Below are 16837 nucleotides of genomic sequence, written 5' to 3'. Positions count from 1 at the left end.
TAGGTAACAAGTCAGTCAGTTATACATTAATGTACAAGCATGCCTCACATGGTATTCAATATTGATAGCTGTTTGATACATGCCTAACTATTAGGCCCACCCCCCAGCGGTTTTGGGACTAATAGTTTGGCTGGTGTCAGACACTCCTCATCAGATATTCTGGATAAATTTTTGTGACTAATCGAGGTATCATCAGATTTATACCATGTAAGACATAACGCAAAACATATTTCACATGAAAAAGAACAAATATCATAATAATTACAGGACTAAAATTGGAGTGCAGCCTTCAGCAGTGGCCAGAAGAAAAAGGCCACTCGGCACAACAACGAGCCAATGTGGAGGTTTCCATAGGAAGGCTGCTGAACATGCCTATGGGAAATAACCAAGACGAACCATCCTGCCCCACATAGTTTATCATTCTGTATGGAAAGAACCATTTCTTAGGCAAAACCCACTCCAAGAAATGATACCGGTATGTTTATAGGTATAGAATAGTCTATGGCTGTGACTTGCGCTTTTAATTAACTGTACACACCAAAATATATAAATGATGATGTCTTATGAATGATAATGGTTTCCTGTTTACACGTCTAAAGCTCTGTGAGAATGTCAGCAGGCCATGCATTTTTATTCACAGCTGTCCGATTCACATGTTTGAATGGAACATAGGTGTAAAATATTATAAATCTAAAACACCATCTCCTTAAATCTTTTATCATTCAATAAATCTTATTGATCAGTTTTAGGAATTACTTTTCATTATTGTTGATAAGATGCATGTGAGTACATCTCAAGTCTCATTTGTTAGTTAACACTTTTGGATACTTTTTGTTAGTAACACTTTCTTTTGTTATTATTGTAGTAAATCTTATGACACACTGCATGATGATCAGTTGCCAGTGGCTCAAGAAGATACCATTACTACATCAGAAAATGTTCCAGCGTCTCCCATATATGACATGGAAGCTCACGCCTTTGCATTATTTTGTTTTATTATTTTAGGTGTGTTAGGTGTGAGACTTCATCCTTGTACAGTCTGAATAGCATCTTACTGAGTATTTCCAAATAAGGTTTTTATATGTTAAAACTTATTGAAAGAATACAATGAACATTCTATATATACATTGTGAGTGTTTTCAAACTTAATCTCACATTTTATCACCTAATCCGCCACATCATCAATCGGACATGATTCCTGGATGAGGCACAAACATGAGTCTTTTTAATGGTTAACACCAGACATTGTTAATCAAACTCTACTAATTTATGCTGTAGCAATAGTGAGGATTACGACGCTTTGGGGATTTGTAAAAAGATATAAAGACACAGCCTGGCCAATTGTCCTACTTATATTTATTGATACAGCTTGATGATAAAACTGAGCCTCTTGATGAGTTAATGCCTGCATTTGCGCCAAGAATCGTCTATATAGGTCACAGCTGACTTGATTTGATCAAGAACTATTGGTTTGATATTGTTACTTACTATTACAACTGATCTGTTTCAAGTCAACTGGTGAAATGCGGATGTGTAAGTGAGTTGTGGCATGTAAAAATTCTGCACCAGTTGTATAGCAGCAGTGCTATAATTCATTCATCACTGTAAATAAATCCTTTTTAGATCAGCCAAGCCAAAGGGGTTTGTATAGCTTACCACCCAAAGTGAGAGTATAAGTTCACTCCATTTAATGGTAGTGAACACACAAAAACTGAGTTAACTTTTGTTCTTTGCGCTGAGACAAAAGATGATCAGTTCCCAAAATTTACATAATCTGCAGCGAGATTGAATTTTTTTATAAACAATTGCTCAATCAAGAACTGAAGCTTGGAAGACAGAGTACCAAATATCAACAAAGCTACTTCCTTGTTTTGATCAGAGCCGTATAGTTTCACAGAGTTTCGTGGCCAGCGGAAGCGTTTATGGGAGCTCTATTTTTATAAAAGTTATAAAGGAAAAGCAGCAACATTAACCAACAAATATTACTCTCATTGGCAGTTGCTTTAAAATTGATTGTTGTATCTTACACCATTTGAAAGAAGACAAAGTTTTCTACAATAAACTACAACTTTTTTTGTAAAGAAATAAAATAAATGCAAAAAAGTGAGATGTTGAGAGCGAGGTAAGAATATTCCATTAGAGATCAGTATGTCGATCGGGTTTGTTTGGAAACAGCATTGTTGTTTCCGGTTCTTGATGCAGGACTTTGAAGCTATACGGCTTTGGCTGTGATGTCAAATATCTCGGTACAATCGCGCTTTCTTGACTTCTCTCACGAGAGTTTTTGGGTGCTAATTCCCTCTCGCGTACGGCTCTGGTATTAGTCAGAGAGCAGGACAACCCGATCTGTCATAAAAATAATTTCTATTATTTTTTTTAACTTATGCAATATGATGCGTGCAAAAGATTATTCAGTATTTATATAATGCCTGTTTGAACGTTGCACTCTGTAACCTCGTTGCTTATATACTTTCATGTTTAAATTAGATCTCATCAAATGGCGGAGGCGTAATAAACAAGTCGATCATTGTTGCCATTGTGACAAGGAATTTCACAGACTGCGATTGGATGATTGGAACAAAACGTCATAACCCGCCAGATTCCTTAAAAATGGCGGCTCAAACTAGTACAATGTGCTGCGTACATTGTGTGCCCAAGCTACTAACCTCAATTGATTTAGTAATTCTATCATCTCAACAGATAAAAACGGTAACCGAACGTGTTGACTACTATAAGTTCAACGATTTGGAACCATTTTCAACTATTGCTAGGTAAGCAGAACTAATTAATTTCATGATCAAACAAAGACCTCGTTCGTTCACCGCGATAGCCATTAATTCACTGTTATTGAATATCAAGAACGATGTGCATATTAATATGATGATTAAATCACTATTGACTGACAATAAATTCTAAGCAACTAACAAATGTCATCACGGACCATATTTTACATGTGGTGTGGTTAAATATTCCATTGTATCTTGTTGTTTTATTCGTTTTATTATATAGAGTATGGGCGGTGTTTTTGGGTAAAAGCTAGTTCCCATCAGAAAAGTCGTGCGCTCTAGGCCTGCGGTATATACGGTAGTTTTTCTTTCCCATCAGAAAAGTCTCTTTTCCGCTTTAACTCGCTACAACCCGCGAACATATTCCTTTCTCATCCCCACGCCACGAGTACTCGGTTGAGAAAATAATGACAAACGATTGTTTATTGAAAATTCATAGTGCATCATTTTCATTAATGGGTTAATTTTCTATCCGAGATGAAGCCACATGTACCAAGATGAAGCCATATCTTAAACCAAGTTCAAGGATGCCCTTCCTGACAGATCTAATAGAATATATTGGCCTACAGATCGTGACATTGCCAATCACAAGCTCTTCCATGATGTTAGTATTGAATTTAAGTAGTATTCATTCCACAGCTGAGATTATCATTGGATGTTTGCATGAAGTTTTCTTGACAATGTCTAAAACCCGCATGATTGATAATTTTCTTTCTGAATGTGTTCATGACCAAATTAATTTGTGCTGATAACTAGGCGTAATATATGTACGGTGTATGTAGATTTTTACCAGTTACCATCGTCCTTATAGGGGTAGCAGCAGTGACCAAGATAACTGCGCCACAATTTTACTTCAGACTATGTAAGAGGCTCACATCGCTTTCTGCTTGTGCACCACACCAGACCAACGTCATCTACTGAAGCGCTATGGTGATGAGCTATGTTGTTTGGATGCGACATATGAGACAACTGTAAGAGTTTGCTGTACTGTATATCTCTTCTTCGTTGCGGTGTAAACCAATGCTGGCTACTAGGTAATACAGCCATATAAGTCAGTCTTCTAACTAGGACCGGTAAATATTGAAGTGGGTTGATCATGTGGGTAACTGATCGTATTAAAGTCTTGTTTCTTCTGATGGTTCACATTGTCTAAAGCCAAATTTCCACCTTTATTGCAGCATCTCGATGAGGCCACTCTATTTTGTGATGAAATGTACTTGTGTCAAAATTGATATCTCACTACATGCACACTAGTTGTACATCTTCAACAATGAAGAAAGCTTTTCAATTTTACGCAGGTTGCTGCTACATTGGCAACAATGGATGAGACTCGAGGAGCTATTCAGGAGGCTTTGAGTATCGGGAAGAAATGGAATCCAGTATGATCGCCAAGGTCCTGGTTCATAGATTATGCTCAGGCAGTGATGTCTGCTCTTGAACACCTCCCTCCAGGTAATAACCTTTTTTAATGCATTTTTAAACTATAATGACTCAGCTAAAAGGAAAAAGCTTAGTGATAGGTGTATGTGTAGATGTAGGTATGCAGATTGTCAAGATATGCATGTACTGTATATGTACTTTTAGAAGAATGTCAAGTTGCGCTGATTTTTAGAAAAATGATACGTCGGGCTGTCAGTGTTGTGACATATACTATTGTAGGTCTGAGACTCACTAATGTGGCATCACACTTCATAAACCAATATCAAAAGATGATCAAATAAATAATAAAATGACCTAAATGAATACATTTCAAGCTTCCGATTTATGCTCTTGAACTTTTTTAGAAAGCAAAGTTCTACTGTGTGCATTCCATCGTGAGCAGGCCTGGGACAGACAGTTGAAAAGAAGAAAAAATGAAATCGGAGAAGAAGAACGACAGATCATACTCGCATCACCAAGGAAAATTGCAGTCTAGGTTTGTCTCCTCATGTCCTATGTACACAATAAATCTATCTAATAAAGTAATAGCTGTGTATGAAGTTCGGGCTCATGTCCCATGCACTCTTTTCGTAAAAGAATACAAGAGTTGATTCTAGTGCATCTAGTTGTTTTTTTCATATTTCAGAACGGAGCAGTATGTCTCATCAAAGGCAGCTTTAGAGGGGTCTGACTGGTGGGCAAATTCCAAATCTCTCAAGATACAAGAGTACTTCCTAAACCAGTGGATGAGTGAGAATATACCCAAGGTAGAATTATAGAAAAAAACTGAAAATTCACATCAGCTTTTTGTATCAGTAATTGGCATAATTAATGTTTCTGTATTTTAATTAACAGTATAATTGACATGTTTCAAAAAGTTTTGAGCGTGCACCGCTTCTTATTGAATTTTCTGTCCACATACAATATAACATAATCCGTTGAGGTCCTTTGGGTCTAAGACAATGTTGAGGAATAGCCTCCATACAGACAAGCTCAATGAATTATTTTGATCTTAAGTTTATATCAGTTCATTCATGTATTATTGTAGAAGCGGATGGAGTGTTATAGGCGTGATAGGTCTCTGTTTAGTGTACGCACCAACAACGGCATCGAACACATCAACAACCCTTTCAAGCAAAACTTTTCACACTACAAGACCAACAATGGTCTCACCAGGGTGCTCCACATAATCGTGACTCACTTCACACACTTTCTCTTCCAACAGGTACTATGCTCAAATTGAATGTGATTGGTGTTATATTAAAATTTTTATCGGCTTTTCTATCATTCTGTTAGCAAGCCAACCTATGTTTATTTTAGATATTCTGCGCATGTCGAAGGCCCCATGACAACATCGATTTGGGCTTGCCTGCGGAGAGATGATATTGTGTGGCAGTTGCAATGAGTGGTTTCACCGCCGGTGCATAATTATGAAACATACAGATTTTGACCGATTCACTGTTGCTCTAGATCATGAATGGCGATGTAGAAGGTGTGATCCTTTAGGTTAGGTTTTTATTTACATACATGATGTATGATTTACGTTATGGCATACAGTAGGTATAAAGATGTATCAACTTGTTCTATATAATCATGATGAAGTTTTAATTCTGCTTGTGTCAACAGGTATTGTTTGTTTATATTTTGTAACATCTTATTTGTGTGATAAGGGAGGTGATTTTTTCCTCTTTCCATCACGGCTGATAAGCACCAGGGACCATCAGCGTGGTATGTCTAATACTTTTTATGTTTTTCTAGTGTACATATGTTGAGAGATATACCAATACTTGTTTATAGATTTATTCATATTTCAATTTCAAGCTTTTCTATGAGTGAGGTAGTGAATGAGCCCCTCCTCTTCATACCTAAGACAATGTAAATATAACACAGATCTTGTGTCAGTTACGCTGGCCTAACATGCATATTCAATTTAAAGTAATTGATTTCGCATATATGCAAACAAAAAAAATTTGTAGATACTGTCCAGTAAGAATATGTAGTTGTTGATAACGATATCATAGGTCCCTGGTGCTCACTCAACCTCTTGTTCGACTCATGAGCCACAATATCTCATCTGCAACACAGTTAAAAATATATATTCTATATGACACAACGAAGCATGAGTTCACTGAGTTAAGCAGATGCCAAGATTACGCCGAAAAAACAAAAAGTAGGAATTCATATCCTATATTAACAAAATATATATAATTTTGGCAAGAATAACAGACCAGTCTGATACATGTAGAAAATTAGCATTGCTATAATTGATATCTATCGTGAGTGCAGTACGCCATCCCCTTATGCACGAAGATATGTCACTCACTTGAACTTTGTATGGCTATTTCTTCCTTATGTTGATATCTTGGCCATGTTTGCATAACATTATCTTCAAAACAACAATCGTACTTAGGATCTTTCCAATGGAACGCCTTGACCTCTTTGCAAAACCCTGCACTGAAAAGGTTGATCAAACAAAAAATTAGAGCACCGCAAACAAGCAAAGTTTGTTTATATATAAACCTTTATATATATAAATACATACTTTGTGTCATCTTTCAAGGGTCCAATGATTCATTTGCTATTAGTATCTAAACTAAAAAACCTAGTGTAATATCACTAAATAAAAACAGAAAGCTGATCAATCACACTTGCTAGATATGCTACAAAATATGTAACTCAAGACTCAATACTAGCCTGCGTAGGCCTGATTGACCATTATATATATATATATGTATATACATTTAAACTTGTTTAAATGTATATACACATATAAATGTAACATGTTTTAACTTGTAATTAACCACAGTCTCAGAGCATACCGGCATTGAGTAGGACAGTAAAGCTCTTGTCTGGCTGCTTGACCACATATTTCACCTTGTGTCTCAGCTCATATTCTTTTATGCATTTTTGGAGATCACCTGAATTGCCGAATGCACATACAGTATACACCGTAATGGAGTAGCCACCGTCTTTAAGCTGTAAATAAACAGAATGAGTAATGTAACAGAACTTTAGGAAGTAATACCGGTAATTGGTTTCGACTGCTACTAAGAAAGGTCTAGGTCTACTGCATATCTACTGACCCATGCCATCTTGTTTTAAAGGGTGATGCCGACAGGAAAAAAGGCACAAAGTACAGTTGCGGTTGTTTCAAGTAAATTAGTAATGTTATGCACGGTATAAATATGATACACTGTACTCACTTGTAGCTAGTAATAATATTATTCCTTGTTTTGGCTAGACCTGTGATAATTATGATTGACTGAGATTTAAGCCAACCTTCCGTCTTAATAAATTTAGACAGTCACAATGTACAATTTTCCATCACACTCAACTTCTCACACAACAAATGACAACACTAACAAAGAGATAAAGGGTTGGGAGTTTGGGATATTAACGCAAATATTTCGTAATAAAATAATTCTTGTGGTAAATAGGCCTAATAAACAAGAACACACAGAAAAACCAGCACACCCCGAAAGGAGAACACAAAGTTCAATAACAATGATGCCGAACTTTGTGTTCTTTTTCTGGGATGTACTAGCCTGTACACAAGCCAAACAGGGGTTTATATACATGCTAGTGATGCACAGGTTGTTGTGGTTGTTTCATCAATTTACAACAAGACTCCACTCAGCAACTACTCACCTCAGGTTGAGCTAGCAGCAAAATGAAGATGATGCACTATTCCAAACAGATCATGGTTATTTATTTTCTCAAACAACTACACGCAAGAAAGGAGTGAGAAAATAAAGCGGGTTGTTGCGAGTGTTTTATAAGCACTCACCACGTCTTCACTAGCTTGAAGCAGGAAAAAGAATGCTATTCAATTCACCCTTGTATATACATGTATATACTTAGGGGCCTCAATAAGCTAAAAAAGTTACAATAAGCTGAGAAAGCTACATAATCCTGCAAGCCTGTCCGATAGACTTTTTCTTCTAAAGCCTAGCTGGCTTCCTTAACCTAAGTTCCTGTAACATAGTCAGGTACCCGAGATACGCGTGCATAAACACAAGCGAGACTTTTCTGATGGGATATTTCTACCGTATATACCGCATGCCTAGGGCGCACGACTTTTCTGATGGGAACTAGCTTTTACCGTGTTTTTGTAGAAGTCTTTTTTTGCTTTGACTCGCTACAACCCGCAAATCTTTGCTCGCGCTCATCCCGCTAGTACTTAGACTTAGTTGAGAACCAGTATTCGGATATGACCTATATTTTACTGAAAACTATTACGGCAGTACAGCGCGTATTCCCTTAGCACTGGAGCTTAGAGAAAACTTGAGGTAACTAATTTAAACCTGTATTTATTACTATTGTTCAATTATATCATACATTTAAAATTCACGTTAGTTGTATTACTGCTAGGAATAGCTTCCAAAGTACAGCTATACATTATCGATATGTTCGTTCATTTTTTCCACTTATTGAACTTAAATTAGACGGTTTAAAGTTTGATGATGGGTTATGTTGTGTCTGTTGTGACATAAATAGACATAGTGAATACACATTTGTGACATAGTAAATTAGGTATTACTTTTAAAGACAAGTTTCTTAGATTGAATCTTGAAAATTAGGTGTTGGAAAAACCCCCGCAACCCAGTTTACGCAACGGATTTTCCAATACACGCAGTGGACTTTCCGACAGGTAGGGATTTTTCTGGAGCCGTCTAGAGCACAGAATCGCGTAACCAATACCAGAAAATAAAGCACTTGTTTCCAGACATGCATGTCCATACCTGCCAACTCTCACGCATTGGGCGTGAGACTCATGCAATCACCCCAAAGAAAAAATGAAAATGCGTGAGATTTTTGCCCCAATTTCTGAAATTTTATATATGCTATCGTTGATACATCAATTGCCCCAAAACCAAATCTCACGCATTGCCCCACTCTTGGGTTGGCAGGTCTGTGCATGTTATTTTTGATAAACTATAATACAGAGACCGTGAGTTCAACAAACAAAAACAATTCCTGTTTGTACTAACTCTAAAATTGGTTGTTGGGTTATATGCCAATAGATAGAAAATAAAATTGTTACAAGATGGTACCCAATAATTTTTGTCTTGTGAGAAATTGAACTCAAGTTTCAGAGTCTAACCATCACACATAGAACCATTTAGTATTTTCAACCAAAAAACACAAAATACTACATTTGATATCGATATTACTATTACAAAAAATAAATAATCAAATATATTATTTCATATTATTACCAAAATCGTAAAATGGAATTTTTTCCTTGACGCTGTTGTGTTGATTATTGATAGCATTGGATTATCCTACCAATTAATCTTACAACTGTTAGAGAGTACGTCAAGTTTATGATCGAACGCAGATGCACTGCTTAAGTGTTAGTAATATTGCTCAAATAAGGCCTAATCCTGACTAATGACTGTTTAACCAATCTGTTTCGTTGATTAGTGTAATCAATAACTTATAACTGACTTTGCTAGATGTGAGAATCTAAGACTATACTCTGAGGAGGGAATCCCTAAGAAATGGAATGTAAAACAGGTTTTTTTCAAAACCTTATGTTTATTTTAAGAACAAGTAAAAGATATAATAAGTTACGCTCTAGATTTAGTTTTAAAAATAAAAAGTAATGCCCAGAGACTTAAAATATAGTCACCCTCTTGTTCTCTATGAAAGAATGTTCTCTATGTTCTCTATGCTGACGAGTCTGTCTGCCATGATGAAGCTGTTCTGAAAGGATGAAGAATATGAGTGAATATTCATCTTTTTATATTGAATCAGACTTAGCATTAGTGCTCAGGAGGGAAACTATATGATTTAAGTCTCTGATTGTGTTGAGTCTTGTAGCTTTGGGGGTTTCTGGCTACTTTTTGTTGCTTTTCATCAGCAATGTTTCAACATCTGTAATCCCTAATCATAATATTAGGGTTGGTGTAGATTGGTTCCAGATACGGTTCTTGATATCACATGACACAAGTTTTCATAGTCTGTACTATGACTACAATCTTTTGGCGATTATCTGAAATTTCTTTATGCCAAGTTCTCAACGTCCTAATAGTACAATGGGTAGGTTGAATCTGGAAGTTGGCTTGCAATGGTGGTCATCTTATCTCCTTAATTTGTAGATGTTACATCTATGAGAATCTGTTATGAAACTTGCAATGGTGCTGTAACTTATTATTCTCTTTATGTCTATTTGTACACGACTAATATCAAATATAACAACACTAATCATCATAAACAACATCGTGGTAACAGTAATTTACCTCTGTGCAGCTTTGTTTATAAATAAATATAAATGTATATATATTATTAGTTATATATATATATATATATATCATATAACTATATGCACAAAGCTATATATATATACGGTCAGGTATAATTGCAGTGGCTCAAAACCTGGTCAGTTTCTGGGTCGTTTTGTAGAGGTGGAGCTTAATCCGGAAATGCAAATGTTTTGTCGGCATTAAGCGACGAGGTTTTAAGCAAGTGCCAATGTTTAGTCGGTTAGAAATTGAGTATGTAATCTTTTTATTTTTATGACAAAATAAAGCATAAACATCGTTTTAGACCAATCTTTAATCAAAAATATGAGATTTTTCATCAAACTAGCATAACGTATATTCACATAGTTATTTATTGTAGTTTTGTCGTGTTAAGACGAAATGGTAACATGCTCACGAAACGGAAAAAAATCTTCTCAAAAATACATCATTAATTATTCTGTATTCGTTTATACAGTGTGTATGAAAAATATCTTACATATGTTGTAATATGATTGCACTTACATGTATGTAACGCGGTATCATATAAGTTATTGAATATTTGTGATTATGTTTTAACCAAATAAAATGCACATTGAAACAATTGTCTACTTTGTTACCATTCTGAGAGCTAAAGAAGATTCTATTTCATTTTAGTGTAACTATTTATGTTAGCGTATCGTAAGACAAAGATTGTGAAAAGGCAACAGAAGACATTAGTCTATCTTATTTTTACTACAAACACCGACTTCTCTAACAACTAACTTTATTTAGATTTTGAACATGACCGCACTCTGTAGGTATTCATTTGTCAATTTGCTTATATATTTATTATTTATGTACAGCATTGTGTGACCAAAAAAATTTTCTTGATTTGTTGGGCAAAAAATATTTTCTTACTGTTGGCATGCTAATGTATTTTCTTGCTCCAATATAAATAATGCATGTGGCAGTTGTTGTGCATCATTGTTAGCAGCTTTCCCGTTACCTCCACAAGCACAATGTAGCCAATTCTGGAAAATCAGAGGGCAACACACACAAAACCTTTAGCATGATGTATGTCTATTGGCATTGCTGACGTTGTACAACATACATTGTTTGAAAAGTCGATGCGCAATGACAAAATGTCTGGTGATGGACCACTGGAACAATGATGGGAAGTAGGCTGTTTTAGTTATCGGACGAATCTATCATGATAAATTGTAAAGTTTAATAATTTTACTTTATTTGATATAAAAAGAAAATGTTGCACATAACTTAATTACTACCACATCAGCACCAAAGCCATAAAAGGCCTTTAACAAGCACAAATGAGAACAGAACAACACAGTAGAAAAGGGCTACATATACTACATGTAGATATGTGAAAATAAGTGAATATAAGTCTGGGTTATTTAAAAAAAATCAGTGTTGAAAATCCTGAATGTTTTATGTATGCAGGTATGTTTTAATTTGATCAATATATTCACTCAAAATTGAGCACAGTACAAGCTGAAACAGTTCCGAGTTTTTGCATATAAAAATATTCCTATCTAGAACAAGTTTGTTCTCTATGGCTGCAGATGAATTGGCAATGAGGTGGAGGGCATGCCAGATGCCGTCTGGCGTGACCTCCCTTCATTGCCAGTTCACCCACAGCTATAGGGAACAAACTTGTTCTATGCCTATCTAGATATTGCATGTATTAGAAAGCCTCAGGAAGCATTTTTGCTCTGTCATTTCTTACTCCCTGCAAACTCCTCTTGGAAATCCTTGATCTAAAATAAAAACAATCATAGCATGTGTATTTACATCTCCTTGAACTTGTAAAGTACTGTGAATGCAGTATTCAAGTGGCATTATTTGCGACGATTTTTGACTTTGACAGGAATATTATTTGTTAATTTAATGAAGTAGATTGGAAAGTTACATTGGACATTGTGATTAGCTGGAAGTTAATTTGGCGATCTCAAAGAACCGGGCAAATCTGCTTTTGCTAGTTCCTGACTTTATTACTGTTTTTACAGTAGTTTTATTTCACATTTATTTCCTGGCTTCATATATCTTCTCCGATCCTACATTGCTCAACCAACTTAGCCCATAGAGTTGACTTGTAGAAGACAACAGCGAAATTAGTCCAAGTACTCAGTCTATGAATCGGATGGTGTTGTGGCACCTTGTTATCAATTTCTCAAAGAGTTGATAACAACTCCAGAGATGCTCCTAAATCCTGAGTAGAGATTTGCAAATTACATCAAATCACCAATCATGAGATTGGCATCAAAGCACCATAAAACTGGATTACCCAGTTTGTAAATTAAATCAAATTAAAACCATCAATTACATAGTGGATGATGGTTTAAACTTCATTTTATTTGAAAGCTGAGCAGTCAACCTTCTAAGTGATTTGATTTGGAGCAAAACGCATGCCAGCGATTTGATACGCTTTACAAATCTGGAATCAAAGATTTGGGAGCATCGCTGCACAACTCTCTCCAATTCAGACACTGAGCACTTACACTAAAGTGACACGAAAGCATCATGCAACAGGGTTCTAATTTTAAAACTGAGTTACTGAATATTATCACTCACCGGACTGTTAGGTATGAAAGTAACATCAGGTCTCTGAGTTACATCTATAATGCTGTCGTTTGTGGCATTTCGTAGATGCTCTCCACATCTATGGAAGCTTGCATAGCCTCTGCTCTTACTCCTACCCGTCCTGAGCAAGCACTGCATTTCCTCCTTATCTTGAGCTATAAATCAGAATGCTCAAGGCATTAAACGTTTGGCTGGGTGTGAACAGGCAACTTAACAAATATCGCAGTTGGCAGCAAATAGTTTGTTTCTAAAACCTAATCCTGCCTACACAAGGGGTTCTTCTGCATTATCCTACTATAACTTCACGTTTTTCTAGCTACTAATCTAGGGCTATAAATGGCTTAAAGATCCGCCTACCAATGAAATTCCACATTTAACCATAATTAATATTGCACGATTTGCCTAAAATTTTATTGCTGGTTATGTGAGTACCTCCGTGTTACTATCAGATGTATTGTCTTGAGGATGCGGTCTCTTTGTTGGATTCTGTGACTAAAAATGTAAACAATACGTAAATTATGTATATCGACACCATGTGACAACATATATGAATTTATGCACATGCATAACATATTTACATTTGTGGGCACAATCTAACTAAATTCAAATTGGCAAAAGAGTCCAAACAAAGGCCTTGTTGCAGGGCTCCAAAATAAGCATTCATTTTATCTTGCTTTTAATGATTGTTTTTGCAAATTTTAGGTGTAAAATATTAAATGTAAAATAAAATATTACGTCCAAGTTTAACCAAAGGTGTGAACTGCGATATACTATCTGGCGCATGTGTGAGGCCTCGGGATGAGAAATTCTCAAGAAAAATTAGACAGATTGCCGTAAACTTCACTGGCTATTGGGTCAAGGATATGGTATCTGAGCATTCCAATCAAGTCCTTGTTTCTTTGCAATTCTACCAAATTTCTATGAGAGTGTAGATGAATTAAAATAAGAGAAAATGTTTTTGAACTTTGATGTACTGTGAGACCGAAAGCAAAGTATCGAATACAGCTTAGACATGTCGCAACCCTCACAGTAGTGTAGACTTAGATTTACTGCATTCTCTGATTTCGGCTTACAAGAATATAAATGTGCACGCGTGCTTTTGTTACAAGATAGCTATTTCAGAAATAAGACAAATTAAAATCCATAAAAGTAATAAATATTATTTATCATCTCTATGTAAAATCCATGCTATACTATCTGTGCATTTGCAAAGACATGGAAGGATAGCCCTGTCTAAATATATTGGACATACAATGACCGAGTTTTGCTGTCCAAAAATATCCCTTATAATAGGCTGAGTAAAATATTCTTGGTGTACCGGTAACTTACCCTCCGCTGTTCTTTGTACTTTTCCTTCTGGGTTTGCTGTCTTTCAGGGCTGTACATGCAGCCATACTCTTTTTCTTCGCCATACATACATAAATAGCCTTGACTGTCATGAATGACGTTCTTACCTCTCCAAATATCTTCACCTTGCTAAATTAGAGCAGATAAAATTTTAAAATTAAGAAACATGGTACAAATTTTTTAGATTCAATGGCTGAAGACGTAGTAGGTTTTTAGCCTTACTAGATTGCTAACACTCAATTGGGAAGTAACTGCTGCATGTATATGATGCTTGATACATTTATTGCTTGCTTGATTGTAGTTATTAATATATACAATGATTTTTAATGTCATTTCAATTGCATGCCAATGCTTGTACACTGAAGCCCATGTATATCTTCTAATCAAGGCTGCACTAAAAGCTTGATTGTAATCCACTGCATGTCTGTATATACACGAATATCCACTTCGTCAAATTAAGCTTAAGACTTGAGTGTCTATCTAGTGTCTTGAGAGAGTAATCCTTTATTGCTGAGAGGTAGATGGTGTGTAGCCTGGGCATGGCTCTCGTGGGGATTGAGAGAGAGCCTGGGACACATAGCAACACGCGGAGAAGACAACTCTAAAAGTCGACTTCTGAAGTCGCTAATATCACCATCGTTATTTCCGAAGGAGTATCGTGTGACGGTCTTATTTATGATCTACGCGAGTATTATGTATTATTGTTAATCTGAATTGGCAGCAAACAAACGCTGGTTAGTAAGTATGAAATGTTGGTTGCATAATAAATCAATCACGAGAGTTATATTATTTTATATGTTCAATTCATTATATTTTAATATGATTTAATAAAAAATTAAATCAATTGAATAAAAAAATTCACAATAACAATACAAACATAGCAAACGAATAGCAATAGAACAACAAAAATGAATCGCACGCTGCTAGTAAAGAAAAGTTTGTCTAGTAAAAAGTAATTTCAGTTTTATTTTGCTCACGAGTATTATGATTACTCGCGACAGTTATTATGAACAACTCGGACCTAACACTACAAAACGGTGCCATCTGAAAGCAAATACTCTTTTCCAAAGCCAGTAGGAAGAACTATAAATTGGTCAAAACCTGCGATAATATGTTGTAAAGCTTGAAACTGTTCTGGTCTCAGTGTGACAATGCCTAGCTTTGATAGTAATTTTTGAATCGCTCCATTTTGTATCAGTATAGGAAATGAAACTGCTAACGTGAAAACGCAAGAGAATAGTAACCTATGGTTCTTATCGTTTTATTATCAAACGGGGTGTTACGTAACCACCTAGTCTATCAAAAATACAGGGCTTTTTACTAGATTAAGTCACGTGACCGTGACACTAGGCTTTTAAACGCGCCACATCTAATACATCGTGAGATCCGAATCTAACGACACGCTTCCATTAGTATCAGTCTGAGCGTCATATGTAACATATTTCGCTAGTTTTGCAGAAGTTATCTTACCTTTTTTTCGCTATGTGTCCCAGGCTCTCTCTCCCAATCCCCCACGAGAGCCATGCCCAGGCTAGATGGTGTGTATCCAGTGTGAGTTGCTAGTGAACTGATGAAAATTGTGTCAACTCTGCTTCAAGTAGGGCCTGTGACGTCATAGATCACATGGTACAAAAACAAACCAAAAAGGGCTTCATAAAACTGCAGCATAAAAACATATAAGCTACTATTGACATGTACTTCTATTGCACAACAACCAAGCATAGGCCTACATTTTACAATCAAGGTTACACTTCACAATCAAGGTTACACTAAAATATCCGAGGTATAAAATGTTCATTTTCAACACAAGATCACAAATTAGGCAGTGGAGAAAAAGTGCTTTAAGGATATGAGATTACCTTCAAAAAGTCTTTCACGCTTGTTGAATATGCCGTCCTCATGGTTTGTGTAAAACTTGTTGCCATATTCGATTTCATGGGCTTTGATGGCTTGCTCAGCCTCGTCTAACAATGAGGCAAGAAGGAGCAGCATAATGCTTAAATGCACTGCAATTAAAAAATATATTTGGTAGGCCCTCAGGCTCCTCGTAGAAGTTGACTGTCGTCAGCGATCATGTCATTCAGCTATCGAGGCTTCGATAACCTACCGACATGATTGCCGACTACAGGCACGGGAGGCCTGTAGGTAGGCCTATATAGAAGATGAAATGATGAATACAAAAAGTCGGTTATGAATACATGATGACCCACTGAGGTCTTCTTTTAGGGTTGAAGCAATATGAATATGCAGTGCATTTCAATTAATTTTTTAAGGCAAATTGCAAGCAGTAAGCGACTCTGACTACTGAGGACTACTGATCACAAGCAGGCTGTCTAGTCCAAAAATATAACTGCCCTGCATTGCAGAAGACTATGTTGTCTTTGTCTTACGATACGCTAACATAAATAGTTACACTAAAATGAAATAGAATCTTCTTTAGCTCTCAGAATGGTAGCAAAG

General features: G+C 36.1%; 2 protein-coding genes and 1 long non-coding RNA gene across 3 annotated transcripts; 1 reads left to right on the top strand and 2 right to left on the bottom strand.

Moving 5' to 3' along the window:
* The first annotated feature begins 4639 nt into the window (after positions 1 to 4639).
* On the top strand, positions 4640 to 5626 carry LOC137404762 (uncharacterized). Its single transcript, XM_068090993.1, has 4 exons — positions 4640 to 4701; positions 4852 to 4972; positions 5254 to 5430; positions 5526 to 5626. The coding sequence occupies exons 1-4, from the start codon at positions 4640 to 4642 to the stop codon at positions 5586 to 5588; spliced, it is 423 nt and encodes a 140-aa protein (XP_067947094.1). The 3' UTR covers positions 5589 to 5626.
* Positions 5627 to 6113: 487 nt separating this feature from the next.
* Positions 6114 to 8138, bottom strand: LOC137404533 (uncharacterized). The gene is made up of 3 exons (XR_010979696.1): positions 7025 to 8138; positions 6529 to 6659; positions 6114 to 6279 (listed from the first exon to the last, which is right to left on the bottom strand). It is a non-coding gene; the product is annotated as an uncharacterized lncRNA (long non-coding RNA).
* Positions 8139 to 12081: 3943 nt separating this feature from the next.
* LOC137404528 (uncharacterized) lies at positions 12082 to 16336 on the bottom strand. The gene is made up of 5 exons (XM_068090760.1): positions 16237 to 16336; positions 14360 to 14506; positions 13463 to 13522; positions 13022 to 13185; positions 12082 to 12207 (listed from the first exon to the last, which is right to left on the bottom strand). Exons 1-4 carry the CDS (start codon positions 16312 to 16314, stop codon positions 13066 to 13068), a joined length of 405 nt encoding a protein of 134 aa, XP_067946861.1. The 5' UTR covers positions 16315 to 16336; the 3' UTR covers positions 12082 to 12207; positions 13022 to 13065.
* Positions 16337 to 16837: the final 501 nt, after the last annotated feature.

Source organism: Watersipora subatra, chromosome 9 (assembly GCF_963576615.1).
Source record: "Watersipora subatra chromosome 9, tzWatSuba1.1, whole genome shotgun sequence".
Lineage (NCBI taxonomy): Eukaryota > Metazoa > Bryozoa > Gymnolaemata > Cheilostomatida > Watersiporidae > Watersipora > Watersipora subatra.
This window is presented reverse-complemented; position numbering and strand designations above follow the sequence as displayed.

What these genes read in the sequence shown, in the direction of transcription:
- LOC137404762 (XM_068090993.1), top strand. Translation starts at nt 4,640, where the DNA reads ATGAAATCGGAGAAGAAGAACGACAGATCATACTCGCATCACCAAGGA. An exon ending in CAAGGAAAATTGCAGTCTAG is followed by an intron (nt 4,702 to 4,851) that starts GTTTGTCTCCTC and finishes TTCATATTTCAG; the next exon opens with AACGGAGCAGTATGTCTCAT. An exon ending in TGAGTGAGAATATACCCAAG is followed by an intron (nt 4,973 to 5,253) that starts GTAGAATTATAG and finishes GTATTATTGTAG; the next exon opens with AAGCGGATGGAGTGTTATAG.
- LOC137404528 (XM_068090760.1), bottom strand. Translation starts at nt 16,314, where the DNA reads ATGAAATCGAATATGGCAACAAGTTTTACACAAACCATGAGGACGGCA. An exon ending in AGTACAAAGAACAGCGGAGG is followed by an intron (nt 13,523 to 14,359) that starts GTAAGTTACCGG and finishes TTACATTTTTAG; the next exon opens with TCACAGAATCCAACAAAGAG. An exon ending in CATCTGATAGTAACACGGAG is followed by an intron (nt 13,186 to 13,462) that starts GTACTCACATAA and finishes TCTGATTTATAG; the next exon opens with CTCAAGATAAGGAGGAAATG.